This window comes from Hesperophylax consimilis, chromosome 20 (genome assembly GCF_061612785.1).
Source record: "Hesperophylax consimilis isolate HC1 chromosome 20, BYU_Hcon_1.0, whole genome shotgun sequence".
NCBI classification, from domain to species: domain Eukaryota; kingdom Metazoa; phylum Arthropoda; class Insecta; order Trichoptera; family Limnephilidae; genus Hesperophylax; species Hesperophylax consimilis.
In genome coordinates, this window is record NC_142855.1 from 20,303,441 (window position 1) to 20,326,693 (window position 23,253).

Here is a 23,253-nt window from a genome sequence, read left to right on the forward strand (position 1 = left end):
AAATCATAGAAATTGAGATGCCGCTTTCCCGCTCGGCTTTTGTTTGGTTTTTTCCTCTTTCTCTGATGGGCTGTTCAGTCAATTTGGATGCCTTAAAATTATGATTATTTTTTTGTTAATTTCAGGTCCAGTGCCGGAAGCCGTGGCCACAAAGTGCGACGCCTGCCGCTCCTCTCCGTGTCAACACGGCGGCCAATGTTCGGCTGGACGCGCCGGCGGTTTCCGCTGCTCGTGTCCGCCCGGATACCATGGCGATACGTGCGCCAAGCCCATAGACGCATGCTACGGACAACCCTGCGCTAATCAGGCTACCTGCTTGCTGTTGGAGGAGGGGAGATTCAGGTAACCTCACTTAACTCTTAACCTAACATAAACATAATATGTATAACATTCTTTATTACAAATAAGGAATTATACAATTTATCCAACATTCTTCAGGTAGGCAGGTACCACACTATTAAAAATATGCAACAGACCAAAATCAAACCTGAAGAAACTCATGGTTACTTGGCAAAGTGTTTATCAGGAAAAAGAGTGGAGGATCCTGCTTCATCACGGAAATTGGAGTGTGGTTGTGATCTTCAGCAATGAGAATGTCTAAAGGAAGATTGGTTAATAATTGATTTTTTGTTTCCAGTTGTCAGTGCGTGCCCGGATTCACAGGAATGCGTTGTGAGACCAACATTGACGACTGTGTGGTACATACGTGTCTGAACAACGCCACGTGCGTAGACCAGCTCAACAACTACACCTGCCAGTGCCAGCCGGGGTATACAGGTGAGGATGGAGAGCTGCTCTCAATAAGTTGAGATATGTTCAAGTTATCAAAAATGTCTGTCGATAACTCCAGTTCAATGATCGCTAGAACTAGAATTTGCTTTAAATCTGTTATTTTCAAAATTGTTACTGATTTTTGGAACAATTCAAACAAGCGATAAAGTGGACATCAAAATTGTTTTATTTTATTTTGTTTCAAAACTCGAAAAGTAATCAACCGATATTGCTGAACGTTTGCTGAACTTATTAGTGCCAGGAGTGCTTAGAGAGTAGTTTGAATGGTATAAGAAGTCGGGGAAGCCCGAGGAATATATCACCTATCTATCAGTATCAATTAAAGTCGACGTAATGTAGTTAATGGTGGAAAAAGTCAGAGACGACCGAGAAAGACATAAGCAATAACCAAGCATTGCAGGGTACACCAGTATTTTACAAATACTTTCAATTATAATTTCGACTCTTTCAATGATTGGTGTAAAATTAATTGCTTGAAACTAAATGTCGATAAATGCAAAATTATGTCCTTCTATAGATCAAAAAAACCGATTGTCTTCGAATACAAACTTAATAATATTTGCTTAACAACTGTTACATCTATTAAAGACCTTGGTGTCTCTCTTGATAGCAAGCTTTCTTTTCGGGATCACATAACTGCAATCGTTAATAAATCCCTCAAACTACTTGGTTTCATCACTAGAATCACTTCGGACTTCAAAAACGTAAATACCCTTAGAACTCTTTACTGCTCCTTAGTTCGCCCCCATCTTGAATATGCTTGTGTTATTTGGTCTCCTTTTTATGCTGTCCACATTCGACGCATTGAATCTGTTCAACATCGGTTCTTAAGAGAGATTGCTAGGAGGCTAGGATTAGAAAAAGCCAAATACTCATATGATGAAATTGAACTAACTCTAAACCTCTCTCCTTTGGAAGTCCGTCGGGAAAGAAATGACCTCATTTGCTTCTTCAAAATTATAAATGGTATTATTGATTCACCTACTCTACTGCAACTCATTCCCTTCAATATCCCCTTGCAAAGACTCAGAAATAATGAACTGCTCTTCCTCAACCATCATTCGACAAATTATGGATATTATTCACCATTGTCCAGAATGTGTAGACTGGTCAACTCAAGTCAAAACCTTAACTTTTTTGGAATAAGTCTAAATGATTTTTGCCAGTCACTAAACAAGTGACGTAATATTAAGTGTCCTGTGGTCCTGACCCACGGCGTATTCTTGACTTGATTCGACTTGTCACTTTATTTTCTAATATTATATCTACCATATGTCTTTGCTTTCATGTACCTTTGTCTACTCCTATATTTTTCATTTTACTTTATTCGTGTTATTATTTTGTAATTTGGACGATGTCCGTTAATAAATAAATAAATAAATAAATAAGTCATTAACCTTTCCCTTACTGTTCTAAAAAAATCCACGCGTTCTGGTGCTGTGTAGTCAATACACATCTCTAAATAAGTGATTTAATATCGGAAAAATATGAATATTCATAGCTAATCGCTAATGTTTATTATATTTTATATCAAAAGTGATAATAATTGTAATATAATTGCTGAAAACATGAAAAAACCATCGGCAAATGCTAAAAAAAATGTGCGAGGGATCCACATCTAACGACGGTCCGCGGCCGACTAACGGCCGGCTGGCACAACAGGCGCTGGACTGCACATACACAGCTATGCGATCGTAGGTATCGATGGTCTAAATCAAAATACAACTGCAGACGTGTGGATTTCTCATGTTCCCGCATAGCGAACTAAAGCGGGACATCAATAGCGTGTCATTTCCTCGCACATCGTGTCACACGGTTGATTGTATTGGTGTATTTGTACCCGATTTTTAACAAAAATCTCTGATTTTTAATTGAATTTGAAAACTATGAAAAATATTATTTTTTAATTCAGTGCATAAATGTATAACGGAGGAATAACTAAAATCTGAACCAAGAATTTATTATATTTATAGAGTTATTAAAGTTATTAGAAGCAATGTGTAGTAAATACACACCACAGATGAGAAAAGGTTAATATGTATTGTAAAAGTATATTGTGGTTGATAAATTATTTTTGCTATTTGTTTTTGGGGTGTTATGCCGTGTTGCGCTAACTCCTTCTTTAGCCAACGTGGCCGTGAAAATCTTAAATCGTATTTAATAAATTATTTATATATTTATTTATTCATTCGCCATAAAATGGCTTTTACAATACAGTGATAATCGAATTACAAGCGTACAGTGGTAAACAGGATAATAATAGCAATAAATTACAGAGCAATTAATGTGTACACAAAAACACTATTGCAAGTGATGCAGTTATTAATATAAGTGCAGTAAGACAATGCATAATTCAAAAGAAATATATACCAGTGTAACAATAGTTGAACTAATTTATACTAGGCTTGTATAAGACCTGTCATAAATCTAAGTGGAAGTATGAGGTGTCTATGATAATAGTCAGTAGTGAGTTTATTGTTACCCACTAAATTAATTGTATTTGGAATAGCTGAGTAAGCATCGCAACTTGGCATTAACAATTCAGGGCTGTCAGCGATTCAATTATACTTATGGATAAGAAATAATAACTTTTGATAAAATATTACATATTTTAGCTAACACTGTAAGATATCTGAAGTAAATACCTAGTTTAGATGTAGTAAAATATGATATAGGAGCACAGACATAGGAATTAATAGACGAGAAGATAATGGCGAGGGGTAAAATCAACTGTTGAAGAACGAAGGGAGTGAAGCTGACTGTGATTCGTCAATAAATCAATCTGACAGTAAATAGGCATCTCGCATTATAATATCACCATTTACTTCTTAAAAGTAAAATCTGCTTTGGAATGAATAGACATTTTTACATGGGAGCGCAAATTACTCGCCACGTTATGAACAAATTTGCGAAGTCCAAATTCGGCAAAAAAATTCGGTTCATTTTCAGAGTCAAATATTTCGTTTAAGTATTTAGTTAAGACACTTTTATAAATGTTCATAATTTACTTCCCAGCAACCAACCAGCTTTGTGTTTCGCGTCCAGACGTTTCTCGATGTGATAGTAACAACTGATTCATATTATACGATGTGAATATGCTTAAAATAAAGTAAAATAATGCTTATATATGGAATGTAATACGACAATTGGGTTTATTCTCTTTTTCACATCTATTTTTACAAGTTTTCATAGCATAAGTCAACATTTTGCCGTGTTATTTCGTAAAATGAACCGATGATGCCTCGACCATAGTTTGCACGAGAATGATGACGTCACGTTTTCAAATTTCACTTGAGGCCATACGCGAGCACAGCCGGCTCCAATGGAACCGGTATGGGGAGTGGGGATAATATGCTTTTAATCACTTAGGGCAGGTCTACTAATATTCATATGTCTATGTATAGGAGCCATGCAGAAAAATATTATCATTCCTGACATTGATTATTGTGATTGAGGTATGTGTAGTTCTGAAATAGACAAAAAAAATGTATTTAGATAGCGTTTTTTGCTGTAGCGTCAATTAGTCATTCAACTACACTGAACAAATAGTTTCTAGAAGTGTGATCTGTATCATTGTCTGTTTTATTTTTCCAGGAGACAAGTGCGCAGAAAAGATCGTGTTTTGCCCGTTGGGAGCAAATCCCTGCGGAGTTCGTGGAACATGCGTAGATCACTCCACGCACTATACATGTGACTGCCTGGCCGGATATTCTGGCATCAATTGCTCCGTCAATATTGATGACTGTGCCACTCATATGTGCCAGGTAGACTTTTTATTATTTATTTATTTATTTACCAACGGACCATGTCAAATTACATATTACGCGAAGTTAATGCAAGGAGAAATGTTATTTTTATTTTTATTTTTTTTTTATTAGCAGTATAAATTTTTTTTTTCAGGTTATTTTTGATTTCTGTCTCACTAGGATAAACCTGTGTCGAGACAGACATATTGAGTACATAAATTAATGTTTACATATTATTTGATACATGATACATACAAAAATTCATAACAATGACAATATGAAAATGAAAAAAAAAATAAATAATAATAATAAATGATAAATTGGTTAATCAGCATCTAGTACATACTTATGAGGGGATTTTTATAAAAATTTTGATCTTGGATCTGTTTTGGCTGATGATCTAAGACTTGATGTCTGTTTTATATTTCGAAAAAAATTCGTTCAGTCTAATGGCTAGTGGGAGAGCATTATATAGCCTTGTTGCAAAATATCTAAAATTTCTCTGGCCAAAAGTTGTTTTAGCGAAAGGGATTTGTAAGAGATTATGTCCTTTGGTTCTAGTATCACGAGCAGTTTGGATATTGTCAAAAGTAGTTTTGTGTTTGAAGAGGTATGCTAGTATGTTTTTGGCATAAAGTTGCCTAATGTCCATAACACAGATTTTCCTAAAGATTTCATCCGAGCTGCTTGTGATTGGTAGTTTGAGGATAATCTTTACAGTGGCGGATCCAGGGGGGGGGTCATGACTACCTAGGTCCTGGGCCCATCCAGGACCTAGGTGGACCACTAATTAAAATTGTTAAACATAATGTTTTTATATATTTTTTGTCACAATATAAATTTTATTTAAGTACTTTCAATATTTAATTAATTTAATATAATACTTTGTTTGATGGCAAACGCATTATTCGGGAACGAACGCATCGAAAATTTGAATGTTACCGCGTCACCGCGCACCGCCACCGGCACGCGCTTCGGCCGCCACCTTTCATATTATTATGACACATTTCGTGTAACCACGTGTGACGCTTGCGCGCGCTTTGTTTCGACTAACGTCTAGCAAAACCTAACCTCAATCGGAACGACTAAACTTTATTAATAAAGTGTTTACTTTTATTTGTTTACTAAGTTAAAAAAAAATAAGTTCCAATATAAGTAATAGTGTTCTTAAAAATTGTTGCTGCAAATTCAATTCATTACAAGAAATGGTAAGTAATCTAATCAGTTTCTTCATTATGCCAGTGTATGTGTGTTTAAACTCAAATGTTATTTGTTAATGTTCTAAGGCTGGGGTTAGACTCGTAAGTTTTTTTCCTGTAAATCGCTCTTGAAGGCGAGTTTGGCCAAATTCCCAATGTAAACGACACCAAAAGTCACTTAACGTAATTTTAGTAAGTTACAGAACTTATTCTTTCGGAAGTTTTTTGACAGGTCTGGACAGGTCTAACGCGCCCGCGCGAATTACCAGCCTTCCTATACTTCCTAAAGCAATTCTTAAGGCGAGACACAACCTCGTTCATCGAGGTTTTGCCCAAGGCTCACATTTTAATTTATTTCGGCGAAATTATAATTGAATTTAAAAAAAATAAAATTATGCCGCACGAGGGATGCAAGTTATTTATATTTTAGATTAATAAAACAATACCTTACAATTAATATATTTTACGTTCAACGATTTTAAAACTTTATAACCCGTGTATAACTATAAAGTTAGCGGACTTAGCGGTAAGTACCAGATTTTATTTTTCTAGATGATGAATTAATAACTTCGGAAGTGGACACATTTTTAATATTTGTAACAAATTCTTCAGAATCAATTAAAATGAAGGCTAAAAGTGTGGTTAATTTTTTTACTAAGATTACGAAAACGTTAGTAATTTTTTTTAGAAATGCATAGTATTATTTTTAATGATGGATTTTGAATGATTTACATGAAAATGTTCCGTCTCCGATTATGTTCGCTTAATTTTGTAAAATTCCACACTGATTATTTTTTTTATACGGCAACACTTTGATATCCGGCGAATTTTTGAATTTGACGTTTAACGTTCACTAGATTTATTGTTTGTTCTCCGCGAACTTAACCACTTAACCTTTGATTTGACTTTTTGCATGAGTAGGTGATTTGGTATATTTATGCTTTTTGCTAAAGATGGCGGTGTTTTGACAGATGTTATGAACAGAACTCCGTACAATTTCATGCCATTTTTGTGACATTCGTGTGGAAAACGTTCTTTTTTAAATGACTTTCGGCTAGTTAATTACCGTTTTTTTGCACATATAAAATTATGTCCCGTCTTTCCGGTTTATAAAAAATTGTCTGATTTTTCGAGTTGAAATTTTAAAAAAATCACCAGGGTTTCAAAAATACGATTAAAAAAAAATACGGAACGTCTTAGAATATTTGTATATATTATTATCAAAATTAAATTATAACTTCTTGTAACTGTAACTGACCGGACCTAAGTCCTCCATCACAACACAAGCAAGCATTTTCGGCTTTCTGTGGTAGTGGTAGGAGTTATTGTTGGGTTATTCGTAACCCGGGAATGTTTGTCTTTCTTTAAAAAAAAAAAAAACTTGACCACGACTACGTGACCCCCCCCTGGCGCCAAAGCTGGATCCGCCCTTGAATCTTTATTATAAGTTTCTGAGCTTTAGATATTGGATCAACTGCGGCAGTGTTTGCTCCTCCCCATGCTATGATACCATACTCTATTGAGATTGACAAAGTGCATAGTAGATTGTTTTGAGCTGGCTTAGGTTGAAAGTTGCGAGTTTGTCTAAAAAGAGTAAATGAATATTCTAAGTTTTTTTCTGTAGTGGTTACATGTTGTTTCCACTTCAAATTGCTGTCAAAAATAATAGCTAAGTATTTAATTTTAGTAACCTGTTCTAAATAATATACAGTAATAATAATACAGAATTATTAAAAAATTACTGAAATGACAAAAATAGGGCACAAAACCATAAATGTCAAGTCAAGAACAAGGTTTTGATAGAGTTCACCACTTTTGCCCACATCAATACTAAATATTACTTGCGTAATGACTGACAAAAATCATTGAGGCTTACACCAAAATATTCAAGGTACTAACTTGAGTTGACAAGTCTGACCATTCTGGACATTGGTGAATTGTATCCATAATGTGGAGTATTGATTGAGGAAAAGCAAATGATTATTTCTGAGTCTACTGGAAGGGATATTGAAAGAGATAAGTTGCAACAAAGTAGGTGAGTCAATCATACTGTTAATAATTTTGAAATTGCAGATGAGATTAAAGTTCTTCCGACGTTTTTCTAAAGGTTATGCTAAACTTTAAAACAAAATCCCACTCTCATTCAAAAAACACAACAATATTATTTAAATCTGAAATAAAAAGCTGGATACACAATATAGGGAGATCAGAAATAGATAATATACTGACACCAAATATAGACTGAAACTGAAACCACTCAACTGAACAAAACACACCTTGCAATATATTTATAATTACTTCATATTATCTATATGTACTACTAAAATTTAATAATGTGTAAATGAAATCCTCAGCACGGGAGATCTCAGTGAGGATATGATTATCTCTATTTGTTACAAAAAAGAAAATAATAAAACACTTATCATTATGTACAGGACTTTCCAATAAGAGGTGTTATTTTGATATTCAATCGTAAAAGATTAATGGTTTCATTGCTTGTGTGGCACGTAGCGCCGTTTTGTTGAAAGTAAACGTTGTCCAGATCAATACCATCCAATTCCGGCCATAAAAAATCATCAATCCATTCATCGTAACTGTTGCTCCAGCCTCATTTTCGAAAAAGTAAGGTCCAATGACTCCGCCAAACCATAAACCGCACCAAACAGTCACACGTTAAGAATAGAGAGGCTTTTCAACAATAATTCTTAGGTTTTCTGAGCCCCAGATGCGACAATTTTGCTTGATGACAAAGCCATCGAGGTGGAAATGGGCCTCATCACTCAAGATGATTTGCATTTGATTCAGTCAAGTGAATTTTAATAATTTCAATGAGTTGTTGAAGCGTGTATCGTTCCATTTTTATTAATGGCGTAGTTTTTACTTGTCAAATGTCAAAAAATGACAGCTTCAAAAGTAACATCTACTGAAATAGTGGGCTATTCAAAATAACACCTCTTATTGGAAAACTCTGTATTTATGCATTATTTTAATTTCAGTTGACACTCCGTCCGTCTCTCTGTAAAGTGATTTTTCACGGGTCTGTACTAGTTTGTTTTTAGATCCATATAACTCTAATTTTAATAAACTACTGTCTTTGTTGACAAACTAAACTTGTACCATAAATAAATAATTGAATTATTGTTACCTATTCCAGAATGGCGGCACTTGCGTGGATGGCGTGAACGACTACGCTTGTCGCTGCCCTGCAGACCACGCTGGCCGCTACTGCGAACTGGGCCCCGCCCTGTACCCGGCTGCCTCTCCTTGCGCGCACCACGAGTGCGTGCACGGCGTGTGCTATACCCCCGTGCAGCATGACGCCAGCGCGGCACCAAGTGATTATCTTTGCAAGTGCGCACCTGGCTATAGCGGTGAGTTATTATTTTTATTGGTTGAGATAGATTTTGAATTCTGAATATAATTCGTGAAAACAAATAGTTCGTAAAACTGACATAAAGACGATGTGTTACAGTTTGTTTTCCTTTGTGCCATGCATAAAAAACCTTATAAAAATTAGTTTATCATTAAAAAGATAATGATATTATATTGTCCCAATACCTGAAGGATTAAGGCATATCAATAAGGGACACATTTAATTTTAACTGATAAAATAGAAAGCGTAATGAGTAAAATCAAGAGAGGGACGCATAGATGGTTTGGCATGTAGAGCGAATGAGGGAAGAAAGGAGTATAAGGAGAATATATGATGCAAATGTGAATGGTAGCAGAAGTCGGGGACGCCCGAGGAAGACATGGCACCACCAAGTGAATCAGATACTTGAGTCGGGCCATGTCAAGAGTCAGAATGATAGAAGAGTATATGTTCCGGACAGCAGGTGGATGGACATAATTATTAAAATAATCAAGAAAATGAATATTTACTGTTATCACGCATTTAACGACGCCGAATCCCTTTTGAAGCTTATCACCGGACACGTATCACGTGTCAAATGGGATTTAACCGTAGTAATTAAAATTTGGTTATTTTTCTTGGTTCCTTAATGCTCACATGCATCCTGTTTAGAGATAAGTAATATAATTGCTGTACATTAACACGTGTTGGATTTGAACTCAATAAATATGCAAACAACTGGCACAACCAGTCAGTTGTCCGACGACATTCGCAAGTTGTGTTTCTTTGAAAATCCTTACCTAAGGTACCCCCGAGAGGAAACCGGCATTTACAGTCGATGTCACTGGCGTAGGTGTCCAGTACAGTATGTATGAATATGAATGAGGCAAGTAGTGTGTGCCAAGACAAAGTTGTTTGGCGGTCCGTCCTCTCTGCCTATCCTTGTGATGGTTATTTAGTTAGTTAAATAGTTGTGTCAAAAGTTTTGGGAATACTTACAAGTTGTTATTTTTCTAGGAAAACTCTGTGAATATCTCACATCCCTGACGCTTTTGCACAACAACTCCTATGTGGAACTGGAACCGCTGAGGACCAGACCTGAAGGGAACGTGACCCTCGTGTTCAGTAGCGCGCAGCAAGATGGAGTACTTCTTTACTTCGGCCAACACGAGCACCTGGCCGTGGAACTCTTCAATGGACGCATCCGTGTCAGCTATGATGTGGGGAATCACCCCGTGTCCACCATGTACAGGTAATGCCCGAATTAACTCAAAGTGTCATTTTCAAAATTGCAATCGGTTGTGTAAAGAATTCGGACAAACAATTAAGCAATCTTCCGAACAGGCCTTCCAATGATATGCTTGGTGTAACTATAAGTGACCAGCTCAGGTACGGAGGCTCCATCGAAACCAGAGTAAAGTTGGCCTCTCAGAAGCTGGGCGTACTGTACAGGGCCCGCAGATACTTTAATAGTATTTTATATACTTTAATAGATATTCCTAGGAGAATCGCTATCTCCTTATTTTAAAGAACTGCTTTGGAAAGCCAAATTAAAGGGAAGAGAATTAAAATACAAATATATTTGGTTTAAAAATGGATCAATTCTAATGAAAGAAGATGAAGGAAAAAAAATTAAAGAAATAAAACACGAAGATGACCTCAATAGAATTTAGAAGTTGTATGGTAAAAGGCACCGACAATATTTAATATATTAAAAATGGACATCGATTTAGGAAAAAACATTGATTTGGATGACAATACAGAACCTAATTTAACTATTAAAGATTCATTTACTTGCAAAAATTTTTTGAAACATTCAAACTTTTCTTTAGTTTGTTTAAACATTAGAAGTTTAAGTAAAAACTTTGATGAAACCTTAACTATGCTTGATGGCATAGAACATCGTCCTGAGGTATTAGTTTTTACAGAAGCTTGGCTAAAAAATTTGATCAATATACCTAGCATCCCAGGATACACAGTTTACAATACAAATAATAACTATTTGCAAAACGATGGTGTAGTTGCCTACGTGAAACAAAATGTTCAGGCGACTGTTGAGGAAATTGTTTTCCCTGGAGCAAACTGCTTAAGAATGCAGATATCGAATAATATATGTTTAATAGCCATTTACAGATCTCCGTCCCAGACTCATATAGATAGTTTCCTTGAATCACTGAGTGTCCTACTTGATTCTACATCTATACAAAATAAGGAAATCATTTTATGTGGTGATATAAATATTAATACATTAGATTTGAACAGTATAAAAACTCAAAAATACCTCTCACTTTTGGCTTTTCACGGCTTAAAGCCTATTATAATTTCACCTACAAGAGTTTCGTCTACTGCTTCAAGTTGCATCGATCACATTATGGTAAAATCTAAATTTGAACCACAGGGAGCTGTCTTCACTACTGACATAACAGATCATGATGCGGTATTGCTGAGATTTATGAGCTTTAGACAAAAGAAAATAGCAAAGGAAAATGAAAAAATCAAAACCGTCATAAATAACATTCTTTTGAAGGCTAAATTAAAAGAAGAATCATGGCAGTCAGTCCTGTCATCGCAAGATGTTAATTCAGCTACTGAAAACTTCGTAAAATGTTTAAAAATGCACGTGGAAAGTTGCTCGTCGGTACAAAGTGTAAAACATAACATCAAATACTTAAAACCTTGGATAAATGATGGAATTATCAAATGCCTTAGAACCCGCGACAAACTGCACAACAAATGTCGAGGAGAGGTTAATAATATTCAACTGCTGGCTTATTATAAGAGATACAGAAACTGGTGTACAAAAATTATAAAATATACAAAGCAAACGTATTACAGAAGGAAACTTGATAAAGTCAACGGTAATAACAAGCAACAGTGGAAGATTATAAAGGAAGCCATAAATATTCAAAAGGAGCAAGTGTCCATAAAAAAATTAGTAATCAATAACAAAACTATCTCATTGGAGGAGGATCCACATATAATTACCAACCATGTTAATAACTTCTTCAGTGATATTGGTCCTACATACGCAAAAAACTTGTGCAGTGCTAATAAAACCAACGAAATGTATCTTGTTAACAATTTTAAACCTGGTACTCAAGTTACAGGAGATAGTTTTGAATTTAAAACTACTAACATTTTTGAAGTTACTAAAGTTATAAATGAATTAAAAATGTCTTTTTCCTGTGGTATCGATGGCTTAAGTATAATGGTGTATAAACAGCATGTTTATGAGTTAGCTGGTCCTATAACTCATATTGTTAATCTTAGTTTTAAGAATGGCATATTTCCTTCCCATTGTAAAAATGCCAAGATTATACCTCTTTTCAAAGGTGGAGATCACGAAAATGTTAATAATTACAGACCAATATCTTTGCTCAATACTCTCTCAAAAATAATAGAAAGACTGGCTAAGTCAAGATTAGTATCATTTTTAGAAAAATACAAAATACTCTCCGACTGCCAATTTGGTTTCAGAGAGAACAGAAGTACGAGTGATGCTATATTAAAGGTATTGACCAAAGTTATAAACGCACTGGACTATGGCAACAAAGCTATAGCGGTATTTTTAGACTTATCAAAGGCCTTCGATACGGTTTCCCACGAGTTGCTTCTTAAGAAATTATTATCTTTAGGCATTGATAATACAGCTATGGGTTGGTTCAGATCTTACCTTAGTGATAGAACACAGCAAGTAGAAATAAATAAAATGTTAAGCGATAGTAAATCTATCTCATTTGGAGTACCACAAGGTAGTGTACTCGGGCCAATATTATTTCTTATTTATATAAACGATTTATGCAGTCTAAAAATTCCAGGTAACATTGTTAGTTTTGCAGATGACACTGCCTTAATATTTGAGGGTAAAAATTGGAGTGAAACTTTTGAAAAATGTGATACAGGTTTAGGAATAGTTAATAATTATCTGAGTAATAATATTTTAACTTTAAATACACAAAAAACCAAATACATCACTTTTAGCATTTCTTATAAAAGTCAGCCATCTACCTCTCATAATTTGATTATTCACAATTGTGTGCAAACGTGTAACTGCAACCCCTTGGAAAGTGTAGACAGCCTCAAATACCTGGGGGTAAAAATTGATAAATTTTTGAGGTGGAATGATCATGTCGAAATGTTAGTAAATAAAGTTAGGAGACTTATCTATATTTTTAAAGATCTCAGACATGTACTAGACAAGGGAAAATTAAAAACAGTGTATTTTGCTATAATTCAGTGCCTACTTTCATATAATATAGTGTGCTGGGGTTCCTGCCTGAAGACTGTAATAGAACCACTTAATATTGCCCAAAAACTGATTCTCAAAGTTATGTATAAGAAAAAATTTACATATCCTACACAGTTACTTTATAAGGAATGTAATATCATGAATTTAAAACAACTATTTATCCTACAAACGTTATGCAGATTTTTTAACAATATTAGTTCTGCGAAAAGAACGCAACAAATTCGTACTACAAGAATTGGCTCTGGTCTGAACTTTATGGCAATTCACCCTAAATCCTCATTTGGGCAGAGACATTATTTGTACCAGGCTCCACTTTTATTTAATAGCCTTCCAGATCACATTAAATCGTCAAATTCCTTGTGTACATTTAAAAAGAATGTTAAATTATTTCTGCCATCCGAGGATTTCCAACATATTCTTTCATCTTTGTCCTTTTAAATTGTGGCATAATATTTTGAATAAGTTAATTTTTTCATCCTTTTCTTTTTTTAATGTAAATGTTTTTTTCTCTCTTTCTTTCTTCTCTGTTTAAAAAAAAAATAATAGTTTGTTACATTTTTATTGCAATTAAATATCATGGTCACCCTACATGTTTACAGCATTATATTATATTGTAATGAATAGGCTGATAGGTACCATGTAGGTATCCAATTCGCAGAAACGTCAATGTAACAATATTGTTATCTTAATATTTGAATTATTTTTTTTAATATTTGTACTATTTTAAATCTCTTATAATCTTTGTACTATGTTTTTAATATTTTGTAAAATTATTAACCTCAACACAGGCTTGTACTAGTGAGGTTAAAAATTATAACTTAAAAAAAAGATACAATGTAAAGAAACGATAAATAAATAAATAAAAAATAGTACACAACTGGACCCTGTACAAATCGCAAGTGCGCCCTACTGTCGAATTTGGCAGCCATCTCTGGTCTGGAGCCCCTAAATACCTGAAAAAAACCCTTGACTCTGTGCAAAAACGGGCGGTCCGTTTGATAGATTCCCCAATCTTAACAGACGGACTGCAATCTTTAGAGCACAGGCGTCAGGTAGGTATGCTGTCCTTGTTCTATCGGTATTACAATGGAAGATGCTCTGAGGAACTAGCGTCATTGATCCCTTCGGCACCGGTGCGTAGTCGGGATACACGCCAAACGCGCGCCCTACATTTGTACACGGTTGACATTTGTCACATGAGAACGGGTCGCTTCTACGATTCCTTCTTAAGTTCAACAGCTCGGCTGTGGAACGAACTGCCGGCCTCTGTGTTTCCTCCCTCCTACAACATGGGACTTTTCAAGACCCATGTTCACTCCTTCCTCTCCACAAAAAGACCCTCCACACAGCATCCTCAAAGATGACATAGGCCCTGAGGGAAATTATTTTCTTCAGGGCCTCCTGTGTGGAGTTAATATAAAAAAAAAGTACCTACCTATAGTATGATATTTGAACAGAAAATTATTTTGATTGTAGTTTGCAAAATTATAACTGATTTGTCGCGAATTCAGTTTCTTTAGTTATCTAAATGCTAGCGCATATTAGATAGACTAGCGATAATTTGAATTTTTGACAAATCAGTTCCAATTTTGAAAATGGGAAAAATATTTTTCTGTTCCAATTTTGAAAATGACACTTCCAGATTTCAAAGTAGGACTAATGCATAGCACAGACAATCGAAATAAAAATATATCAAATGTCAAAGCTTCGCTGTAACAGTTATTGATGTCACATGTCATATGATTTGTTTTTGATTCTTAGTTTCGAGATGGTAGCCGACGGTGCATACCACAAGGCCGAGCTGCTGGCGGTGAAGAAGAACTTCACGCTGCGGGTGGACGGGGGCCCCGCCCGTTCCATAGTCAACGAGGGCCCCAAGGAGTTCTTGCGCTTGAGCACCCCGCTGTACTTGGGCGGGCTGCCCGAGGGACCGGGCAGAGAGGCCTACACCAAGTGGCACCTGAGGAACCTTACTAGCTTCAGAGGTAACATATTTGAACATTTATATCGACTCAACGTAACGCATCGAAACTTAGCCTAACCTCTCCTATCCTAACCCAACTGTATATTTAAAAGATCTGTTCAAATGATTATTTCTAAAAAAGGTTTGAAACTATGGTCACTAGTAATGAAACTAATAATTGTCAATAGATGTCTCTGTTATCACTTTGATTTATCAATAGAGCATTGAGTAGTAATTTTCCATTTTACCATTTGGAATCATTTCCTGTTTTTGGTACAGACGCTGATTATTTTTCGCCTACATAATTTCAAACTCTTTATTAAGCCCTTTATTTAACACTAACCTAACATAACCTTAGTACAACTGAACCTCACCTAACTTAACCTAACCTTAATTTATCTCACTTAACCTAACCCACCCTGGGAACCTAGCACGGCTATATTAACAACTAAACAGAATTGTTTCAACTAACTTATCTGTCGATATGGCTCATGATTATACCTAGTCAGTAAGCAACCCAGGGCCAGCTCTGAGCAGTTGCAATTTGAACAGTCGACTTACCAAGTCGCCAAGGAGCCAACTCACTGATAATACCCAGCGTCTCATTCTTCCAAAGGCTAGATTGAAAATACTAAATACAGATGGCGCTAGTTCTGTTTACAGCTCGCATACGCATTCCTCTTGTCCATATATGTTTGGAGTTTCGCTGAAGTTCTCCCTGTCACTTGCTGACAACAATCAGTAGATACTGCACAGTACTCGGTACGAAAAGGAATTCTGTACTGCACAAGAACTTTTTTCTATGGTGAAGTACTAAAAGATTGTCATAAGCAGTTTTGGTTTTGACAAAGGACATCAAAATTCTATCAAAAGAACTATCAAATGTTTCTTACACGTAGCTGATAAATTGTGTCAAATTCAGACATCTGACATAGCTGTGAATTGGATAAAATTGATTAATTTGTGTTTCCAGGTTGCTTTAAGGAAGTGTGGATCAACCATAAGCCCGTGGACTTCACCAACGCAGCCAGACAAGTGCGCATCAATCCAGGCTGTGCACTGTTAGAGGAGGCAGAAGCAGAGCCCACTGCCGACATGATGGGGGACATCCGGGGCGCCCAGGAGGCCTGCACGCCCAATCCCTGCAAGAGGGGTGGCAAGTGCATCCAGGAGGGCGACTCCAAGAGCGACTACTCTTGCAGGTGCAAGCCGGGGACCAGGGGTCTGCACTGCGAAATGCTGGCTTCCATCGGTAAGCCAATAATACCTGCTGAGGTTAATCACTTAATGGGGGACGTCCATTGATATGAAAATTGTGACATCTACTTTAAAAAAGGCTGTGAAAGTGTTGCCTATGCAAGAGAGACGAGTGTAAACCATTTTGTCTTCAATCTTAAATCTGCCATGCAAGAGGATCAACGGTAGGAACAAGTGTGTTCGAACCCTTGTAAGAGAGAGAACACATGTGCCCTAAATCTCGAAAGAGAGAGCAAAAAATTATAATATGTCCTGACACATCTAAGGAAGGAAATTAATGTGTCCTAAATATTGCAAGAGAGAGATCAAGACTTTTCTGTCTATTGCGCTCTGGAGACGAGAGACGGTCAAATTTCATAAATTTTTTTTATTTAATAACTTTTTATCTTTGGTTTCGTGTTTTTATTTTACATACCTACCCTCATATCTATGTATTGTTATTTTATATAATTTATTTTTCTTATTATTTGTCTAATATTTCTAAACATGGAATGTTTTGCTTTTCACTAACCCTGCTTACATTCTGGAATAAAGTCTTAATATTATTGTTATTGCCAGAAAAGGAACAAGTATAACCTGACTCTTGCGAAAGAATCGACGAGGGTTTCTTATTTCTTGCAGGAGAGAAAAGTGGAAGTCTAATCTTTTGCAACAGAGGGAACAGGAATGTTTCCTGATTTTTGAACCCTAATTTGTACGCTTTTGGGAACAACTCATTCATGTGGTCTCACAGCAATCGTCATGTCTTCCTTACTGTTGTAGTTAGAAATATGATCTAAGCTGTGTTAGAAAGAGAAAACACCATGCTTTATTTTCATATCTAGAAGTCTATGAATCCAAAAGATAACATTTTTTAATAATTATTTTTATATGTAATGAAAAAAAAGTGAGATGACGATAACCTTTTAAAACACTTGTCTAATAAAATAAGTGTGTATTTTTTCGTTTTCAGTATTTTAGTTAACAAAAACGTAAAGTGAGATATTTTAATTTATTTTTTTGTTTGCATTCAAAATTTTTAAATTTATTTCTAATAATTATTATTTTTTATTAGTTTAAATTGCAAAGTGTGTCATTGATGAAGATATAAGGTATAAATTTAAAAATTTTCAGTCTTCCTCACTAGGGTTTCCTGTTCTAGTTTTGGCATGTAGTTTTTAAACTTTTGTATTTAGTTTCAAGTTATCTTTAGATCGTCTTCATAATGTTTGTAAGTTGAATATCAGTTTGTTCTCTCAGCCATGTTTTTACTTTTGTTTTAAATATATTAATTTTCGTTAGTTTTATTCTTTTATTTGATGGAGCATTGTTTTATTTCAAAGCATAGAATTTAATATTTCTCTGTCCAAAAGATGTATTCAAACTGGGAGTAACCAGTTTATTTTGGCTTATTGCTCTGGTTGAGTATTTATGTTGGGCAGTGGAGTATTCAGATATTTTTTTATTTCAAATAAAATATATTTTTAATAAAGTTTTTGTACATTGTAGGCTTGTAAGTTTTTAAATATTTCTTCTGTCAGAGTTCTAACTGGAACTTTTAGAATTGTCTTTAGTAATTATAAAATATGAGAGTTTATTTCATCACCTTTCGAAAATAGTTTTTAGTTTTCGCATACGTTCAGAAATATTCCATTTATTTGGATTTTATTGCAAAGTGGAAATATTCTGACAGTCTCACAGAATGTGCCAGAGGCCTGAAGAGATAGTAAAAGAGAGTATTTTTTGTAATTCTTGCAAGAAAAGAAACAAGTTCTAAGTTTTGTGAAATAAAATTTAGTTTTTCTTAACTTTTGCAAGGGAATCTTTGCATACTCCTGCAAGAAACAAAAGTGTTTTTCAGGGAACTATTCAAACTATTAAATTTGTGTGATATTACAGGCGGATCCACTATCCTGGGAGGACCAAAGTCTAATGGACCTAAGACAAGGCAGCAAGTCAGTGTGGATTCTGGTACTGGACTCACTCATGGTAAGTTAAAATAATAATAATAGTTAAAAATGGATTAGCATTTCACGGGTTTCATAAACTTACAGCTAGTGACTTACAACAGCAACTAAATAGTAACTTACATCTTAGACTTATAAATACCTGGTGACTTACTACTTAACTGAGGAAACTGTTGTACCAGGACTTCTGCCGTCGGTTTTAAGGCGAGCTGCGTTTCATGAAGTCCTTCGTGTCTTTGCGCAGGGATACGCACAGAGAGATAGATGGTGGATGTTGCGAGATGGTTGTTATTAAAACACTTATGTTTTAACAGATTGATTTATTGTGTTTTAATTCCGATGAATTTGCAATGATTCTAGTTGTTAACTCAGTGACTTTGAGGTGTCGAATGCGAGCGAATTTTGTAAAAGTAATAATACAAGAATATGAGAATGATTTGACATAATTACACCAATCAGATGTTTTGACATAAATACACAGAGACAAAACGGAGAATAAACAGATAATACATAGAAAAGATGACAGGAAAGGTGACATACAGACGCGAATTTGATGTAAAAGATTCTACACATCGAGATAAGAAAGGTGAAGTTAATTTTAAATGATAAATACGAAAACATGAAATGCAATATTATCATCAATTCAGATATCAGCCAGCCATGCACCAGCATGTATCAGAGCCATTGGCTTCTTGATTCCGTGAATTCAGATATCAGCCAGCCATGCATCAGCATGTATCAGAGCCATTAACTTCTTGATTCCGTGAATTCAGATATCAGCCAGCCATGCATCAGCATGTATCAGAGCCATTGACTTCTTGATTCCGTGAATTCAGATATCAGCCAGCCATGCATCAGCATGTATCAGAGCCATTGGGTTCTTGATTCCATGAATTCAGATATCAGCCAGCCATGCGTCAGCATGTATCAGAGCCATTAACTTCTTGATTCCGTGAATTCAGATATCAGCCAGCCATGCATCAGCATGTATCAGAGCCATTGGCTTCTTGATTCCGTGAATTCAGTACAGTGTCACCATAAATATGGCAGTACGGATGATTGACTATCTTACTTTAGTAATTGTTGACTGTGCTTGGGAAAGAGAACAAGATAAATCAGTCGAGAAAGTTGATAATGTTAGCTAAGTTTGTTGCATTGTCACATACTATGTTGGGCGCAATAATGTCACGTTGGGCATTGTAATGTCACGAAGTCGAGCATGATAATCATGTTCAAACGGATTGTGGCGAGTGAATTCATGAATAAAAACTCACTTGTTCTCAAACAATACAATATGCAAATTTAATTTGATTAGAGTACAAGAAAGTAACTAAAATATTTCAAATATAAACTAACTACAATATAGGCAAGAGAGAGAGAGAGAGAGAGAGAAAGAGAGAGTGCAAATCATTTCAAGACTGGTGATGGAATGCAAAACCATTCTTGAAGAACTTGCTACCATAAATAAAATAACTCTGATCTGGGTAACAGGACATAAAGGAATTGAGGGCAATGAGCGGTCTGATGGAATAGCAAGGAAAGGGGCGAAAGCACCACTTGCGGGATCCAAGCCGGCCGTAGGAGTAGCAACTTGCCACACTAAAATACATATTGAATGGTCAATTCCAGGCACTGGGAGGAATGGGAAAGGGCACCCGTAATAATACAAAGTACTCATAAACGGACCAGACCCAAGGTGAACCAGACAACTACTCGATATGGACAGAAACTCACTGAGGGAACTGGTAGGACTACTAACAGGACACTGCCATCTCAGGAGACACATGCAGATATTGGGAGTGGAAAACACCAATAGATGCAGGAAATGTGAAGAGGATGAAGAGAGTCCAATTCACCGATGGTGCCAATGTCCTGCCCTGGTGGGAACTAGGCGCAGATACCTGGGGAGACATACAGTAGAACCAGAAGACATAGCCACATACCCAATGACAACCCTGGGGAACTTTATTAAAGGGACTGGGTTGTTGTTAAAGGATTGAGGTAAAATGGGAGGTAGCACAATGGGCCTATGGCCTAAGTGCTCACGGGAACCTTTCTATATTAAATATACAATAAAAAGTTAGTCATATTTATCCTAATATAGTATCCTATTCCCCTAATTTAAATTATTATTAACTTTTCAGTAGGATTGTCTCCTCCAGGACCTTCCAGTGCACCTGGTGGTTCCTGCCGCAAGGAAGCTCTGCGCGAGCACGTAGCGGACGGAGAGTGTCGCTCGCGGCGACCTCTGCGCACGGCGCGTTGCAAGGGGGGCTGCCCGCGCGGTTGTTGCTCCCCGCGTAACACCAAGCGGAGGAAGGTATGACAAACTTAATCAACTCTTATAGTGAATTTGGGAAATCTTTCTCTCAGACGTCAAACACCTGCGCGTAGAGTTTTTTTAGGAGATATATCTCCCAGTCTGATAAGGACTCATAAAAGTCATGCTATATCATTTTGTATAATGGTATGATATATAATTTAACCCCTCAGGCTCTCTGGCATATTCTTTCAGAATTTGAGTGTCATTCCGCTTTGCAGTAAAATCAAAATAAAAGGAATTTTTCTAGATTTGAATATAAAGCTCGACAGTAAGGCGGACACAAAAATTCCTATGAGACCATATAAACTGTTCGTAAAACTGAACAAAATACTCTGAGGGGTTAAACAGTATTAGAAACAGAGAACACCACAGTTTGTATTTGCATTTAAAAGTTTACAACAGATTCTTAATTAATTCTCTATAACAACATTTAGCATTTGAAATATATTTGTCAAGGTTTGCAAATTTAAAAAAATATATTTTTTAAATAAAACAAAAAAAAAATAGTATTGTAAAATGATAATTGTAGTATTCACAATAAAAACCATCAGCAGATATTTTTAAAAAATTACCTTTGTTTTAGTTCAAGATTTAAAAAAAACTGCGAATTTATCTGGAATCCAATGTAAAGCGTCGAATCTGCATTTACTAACCGATTATTTGATTTTTTTTCCTAGGTCCGACTGTTTTGCCCTAATGGCTCTCGTCGCACCAAGGAAGTGGAAGTGGTTCGCAAGTGCGCTTGCAGCCGTCGGTGCTCGAAGCCCGGCCCCAACTGACTGCCCGGCGCGGCCACGCCCTCCCCCGACCGTTCTGACCACCCCCCTAGCCATAAGTCACACCCTAGTCGTAAGCCACTCTCTAGCCGTAAGTCACACCCTAGTCGTAAGTCACTCCCTAGCCGTAAGCAACTCCCTAGTGTTAAGAGAACCCCACGCCCTAAGGGGTTGCCTAGTAATAAGAGATTGGGCCCTGGCCGCCTGAGAACGAACCCTAATAATAAGCAAACTCAGCTTCGCATTCAAAAAACCAACGCCAGAGTTAATACGGCAGCAAATCCTAGGTTAAGCAATCTTAAACGTAAGAATAATCATAAAATTAAGAACGAAAATCTTGACGCAGCTGAAAGTGTTTTGTCACGCAGTTTCAACAAAGAATTTGAAAAGGGAGGTACTCAAAACCCAAGCGTCGATACTCTTTATGATGAAGATCACGATTTTCTTGAATACGACTACAGTAGTCATAAAAACGGACGTAATTTTGATGCTTTTGATCGCGATTTTGATGATAAAAACGCCAAATCCGACAGTTTTTATGACGATGATGAATATGATTTTCATGATTATGAAAAAGTCAATGATAACAGACGCAATTATGACTATGCGAATCGTAAGATCGACGATTTCGGTAGTGATTTTGATAGTGTCGGAAGTTATTCACAGCAGGGAGAAGATCAAAGCAACAGTTATGTAAGCAGTCATCTAATTGGTGATTACGTAACGCAGAACTCTGGCCGCGAAGAAGATGAAGTAATTTTTGGGATTTCAAGTGACCGAAAGGATATAATAGATGGTTTCAAAGACAAAAAGATACATAAAGTTGATGGTGTACACCAAAGACAAAGCACACATTCCGATGACCATGCCACCGAAGACGTCATCATTGATGAAGGTATTTCATCGAGCTTTCTCAAAGCCGATGAAGAATCAATTTACGGCGATGACAAAGTTAGCATTAGCGACTTTAGCTTTAGTAACTCGTCCCAAATCGATGAAGACTTTGACAACGGTGATGAAAAATTAATCATCGTGCCCAGCATTATCGACATCAACGGACAGTTGAAAACAAAAGACAATGAAGAAATTGAAAAAGACTTGAAAACTATTGAAAGTGATGATTTGTCGCATTTCAATTTTGAATTTGAAGCGAGGAATTTTGATGAAACCACAATAACTCAAAAGGTTGAAATGAAAGAAAAAAATGATGTTTTGTCTACTACTGAAGTTGTTCAAAGTTTTGAAGACGATTTCGATATTGTGGAAGATGTGGAACAAATCAAAACAGATGATTTGTACAATGAACAAATCGGTAGTGATGACATTGACGATGAATCAACAACAAGTTTTGACACCAAAAATGAACAGATCAAACTGGAAAATTTTGTAAAAGAACCAAATATTAGTCAAAAAACTATCGTAAATGAACAAGTTGACAGCAGACTTACAATAATTGAACAAAGCACTGAATACTTTAAAGAAATCGATGAAGAAGATATTGCAACGACTACAGATGGTGGTAATGATTACGTCAATTTAGAAAATGTAAATAATTTATTGGGAGATTCACAAGAATTAGCCAATCTCTACTCTAGTACAATCCAAAGTATTCAATCAGAAATTGTAAAAAATATTTCAAAAGAACATTCT

At 36.0% G+C, this 23,253-nt stretch overlaps 1 protein-coding gene across 1 annotated transcript in view; it reads left to right on the top strand.

Moving 5' to 3' along the window:
• sli (slit guidance ligand) overlaps positions 1-21,641 on the top strand; it is a 290,993-nt gene extending 269,352 nt beyond the window's left edge. Inside the window, exons 20-29 of the mRNA XM_089644128.1 lie at positions 126-342; positions 638-777; positions 4,387-4,556; positions 8,892-9,108; positions 10,107-10,341; positions 15,100-15,323; positions 16,275-16,553; positions 18,437-18,526; positions 20,652-20,824; positions 21,505-21,641. Coding sequence (XP_089500254.1) covers positions 126-342; positions 638-777; positions 4,387-4,556; positions 8,892-9,108; positions 10,107-10,341; positions 15,100-15,323; positions 16,275-16,553; positions 18,437-18,526; positions 20,652-20,824; positions 21,505-21,606 — 1,847 coding nt within the window. The 3' untranslated portion in view covers positions 21,607-21,641. The remainder of the gene's footprint in view (positions 1-125; positions 343-637; positions 778-4,386; positions 4,557-8,891; positions 9,109-10,106; positions 10,342-15,099; positions 15,324-16,274; positions 16,554-18,436; positions 18,527-20,651; positions 20,825-21,504) is intronic.
• The last annotated feature ends 1,612 nt before the right edge of the window (positions 21,642-23,253 follow it).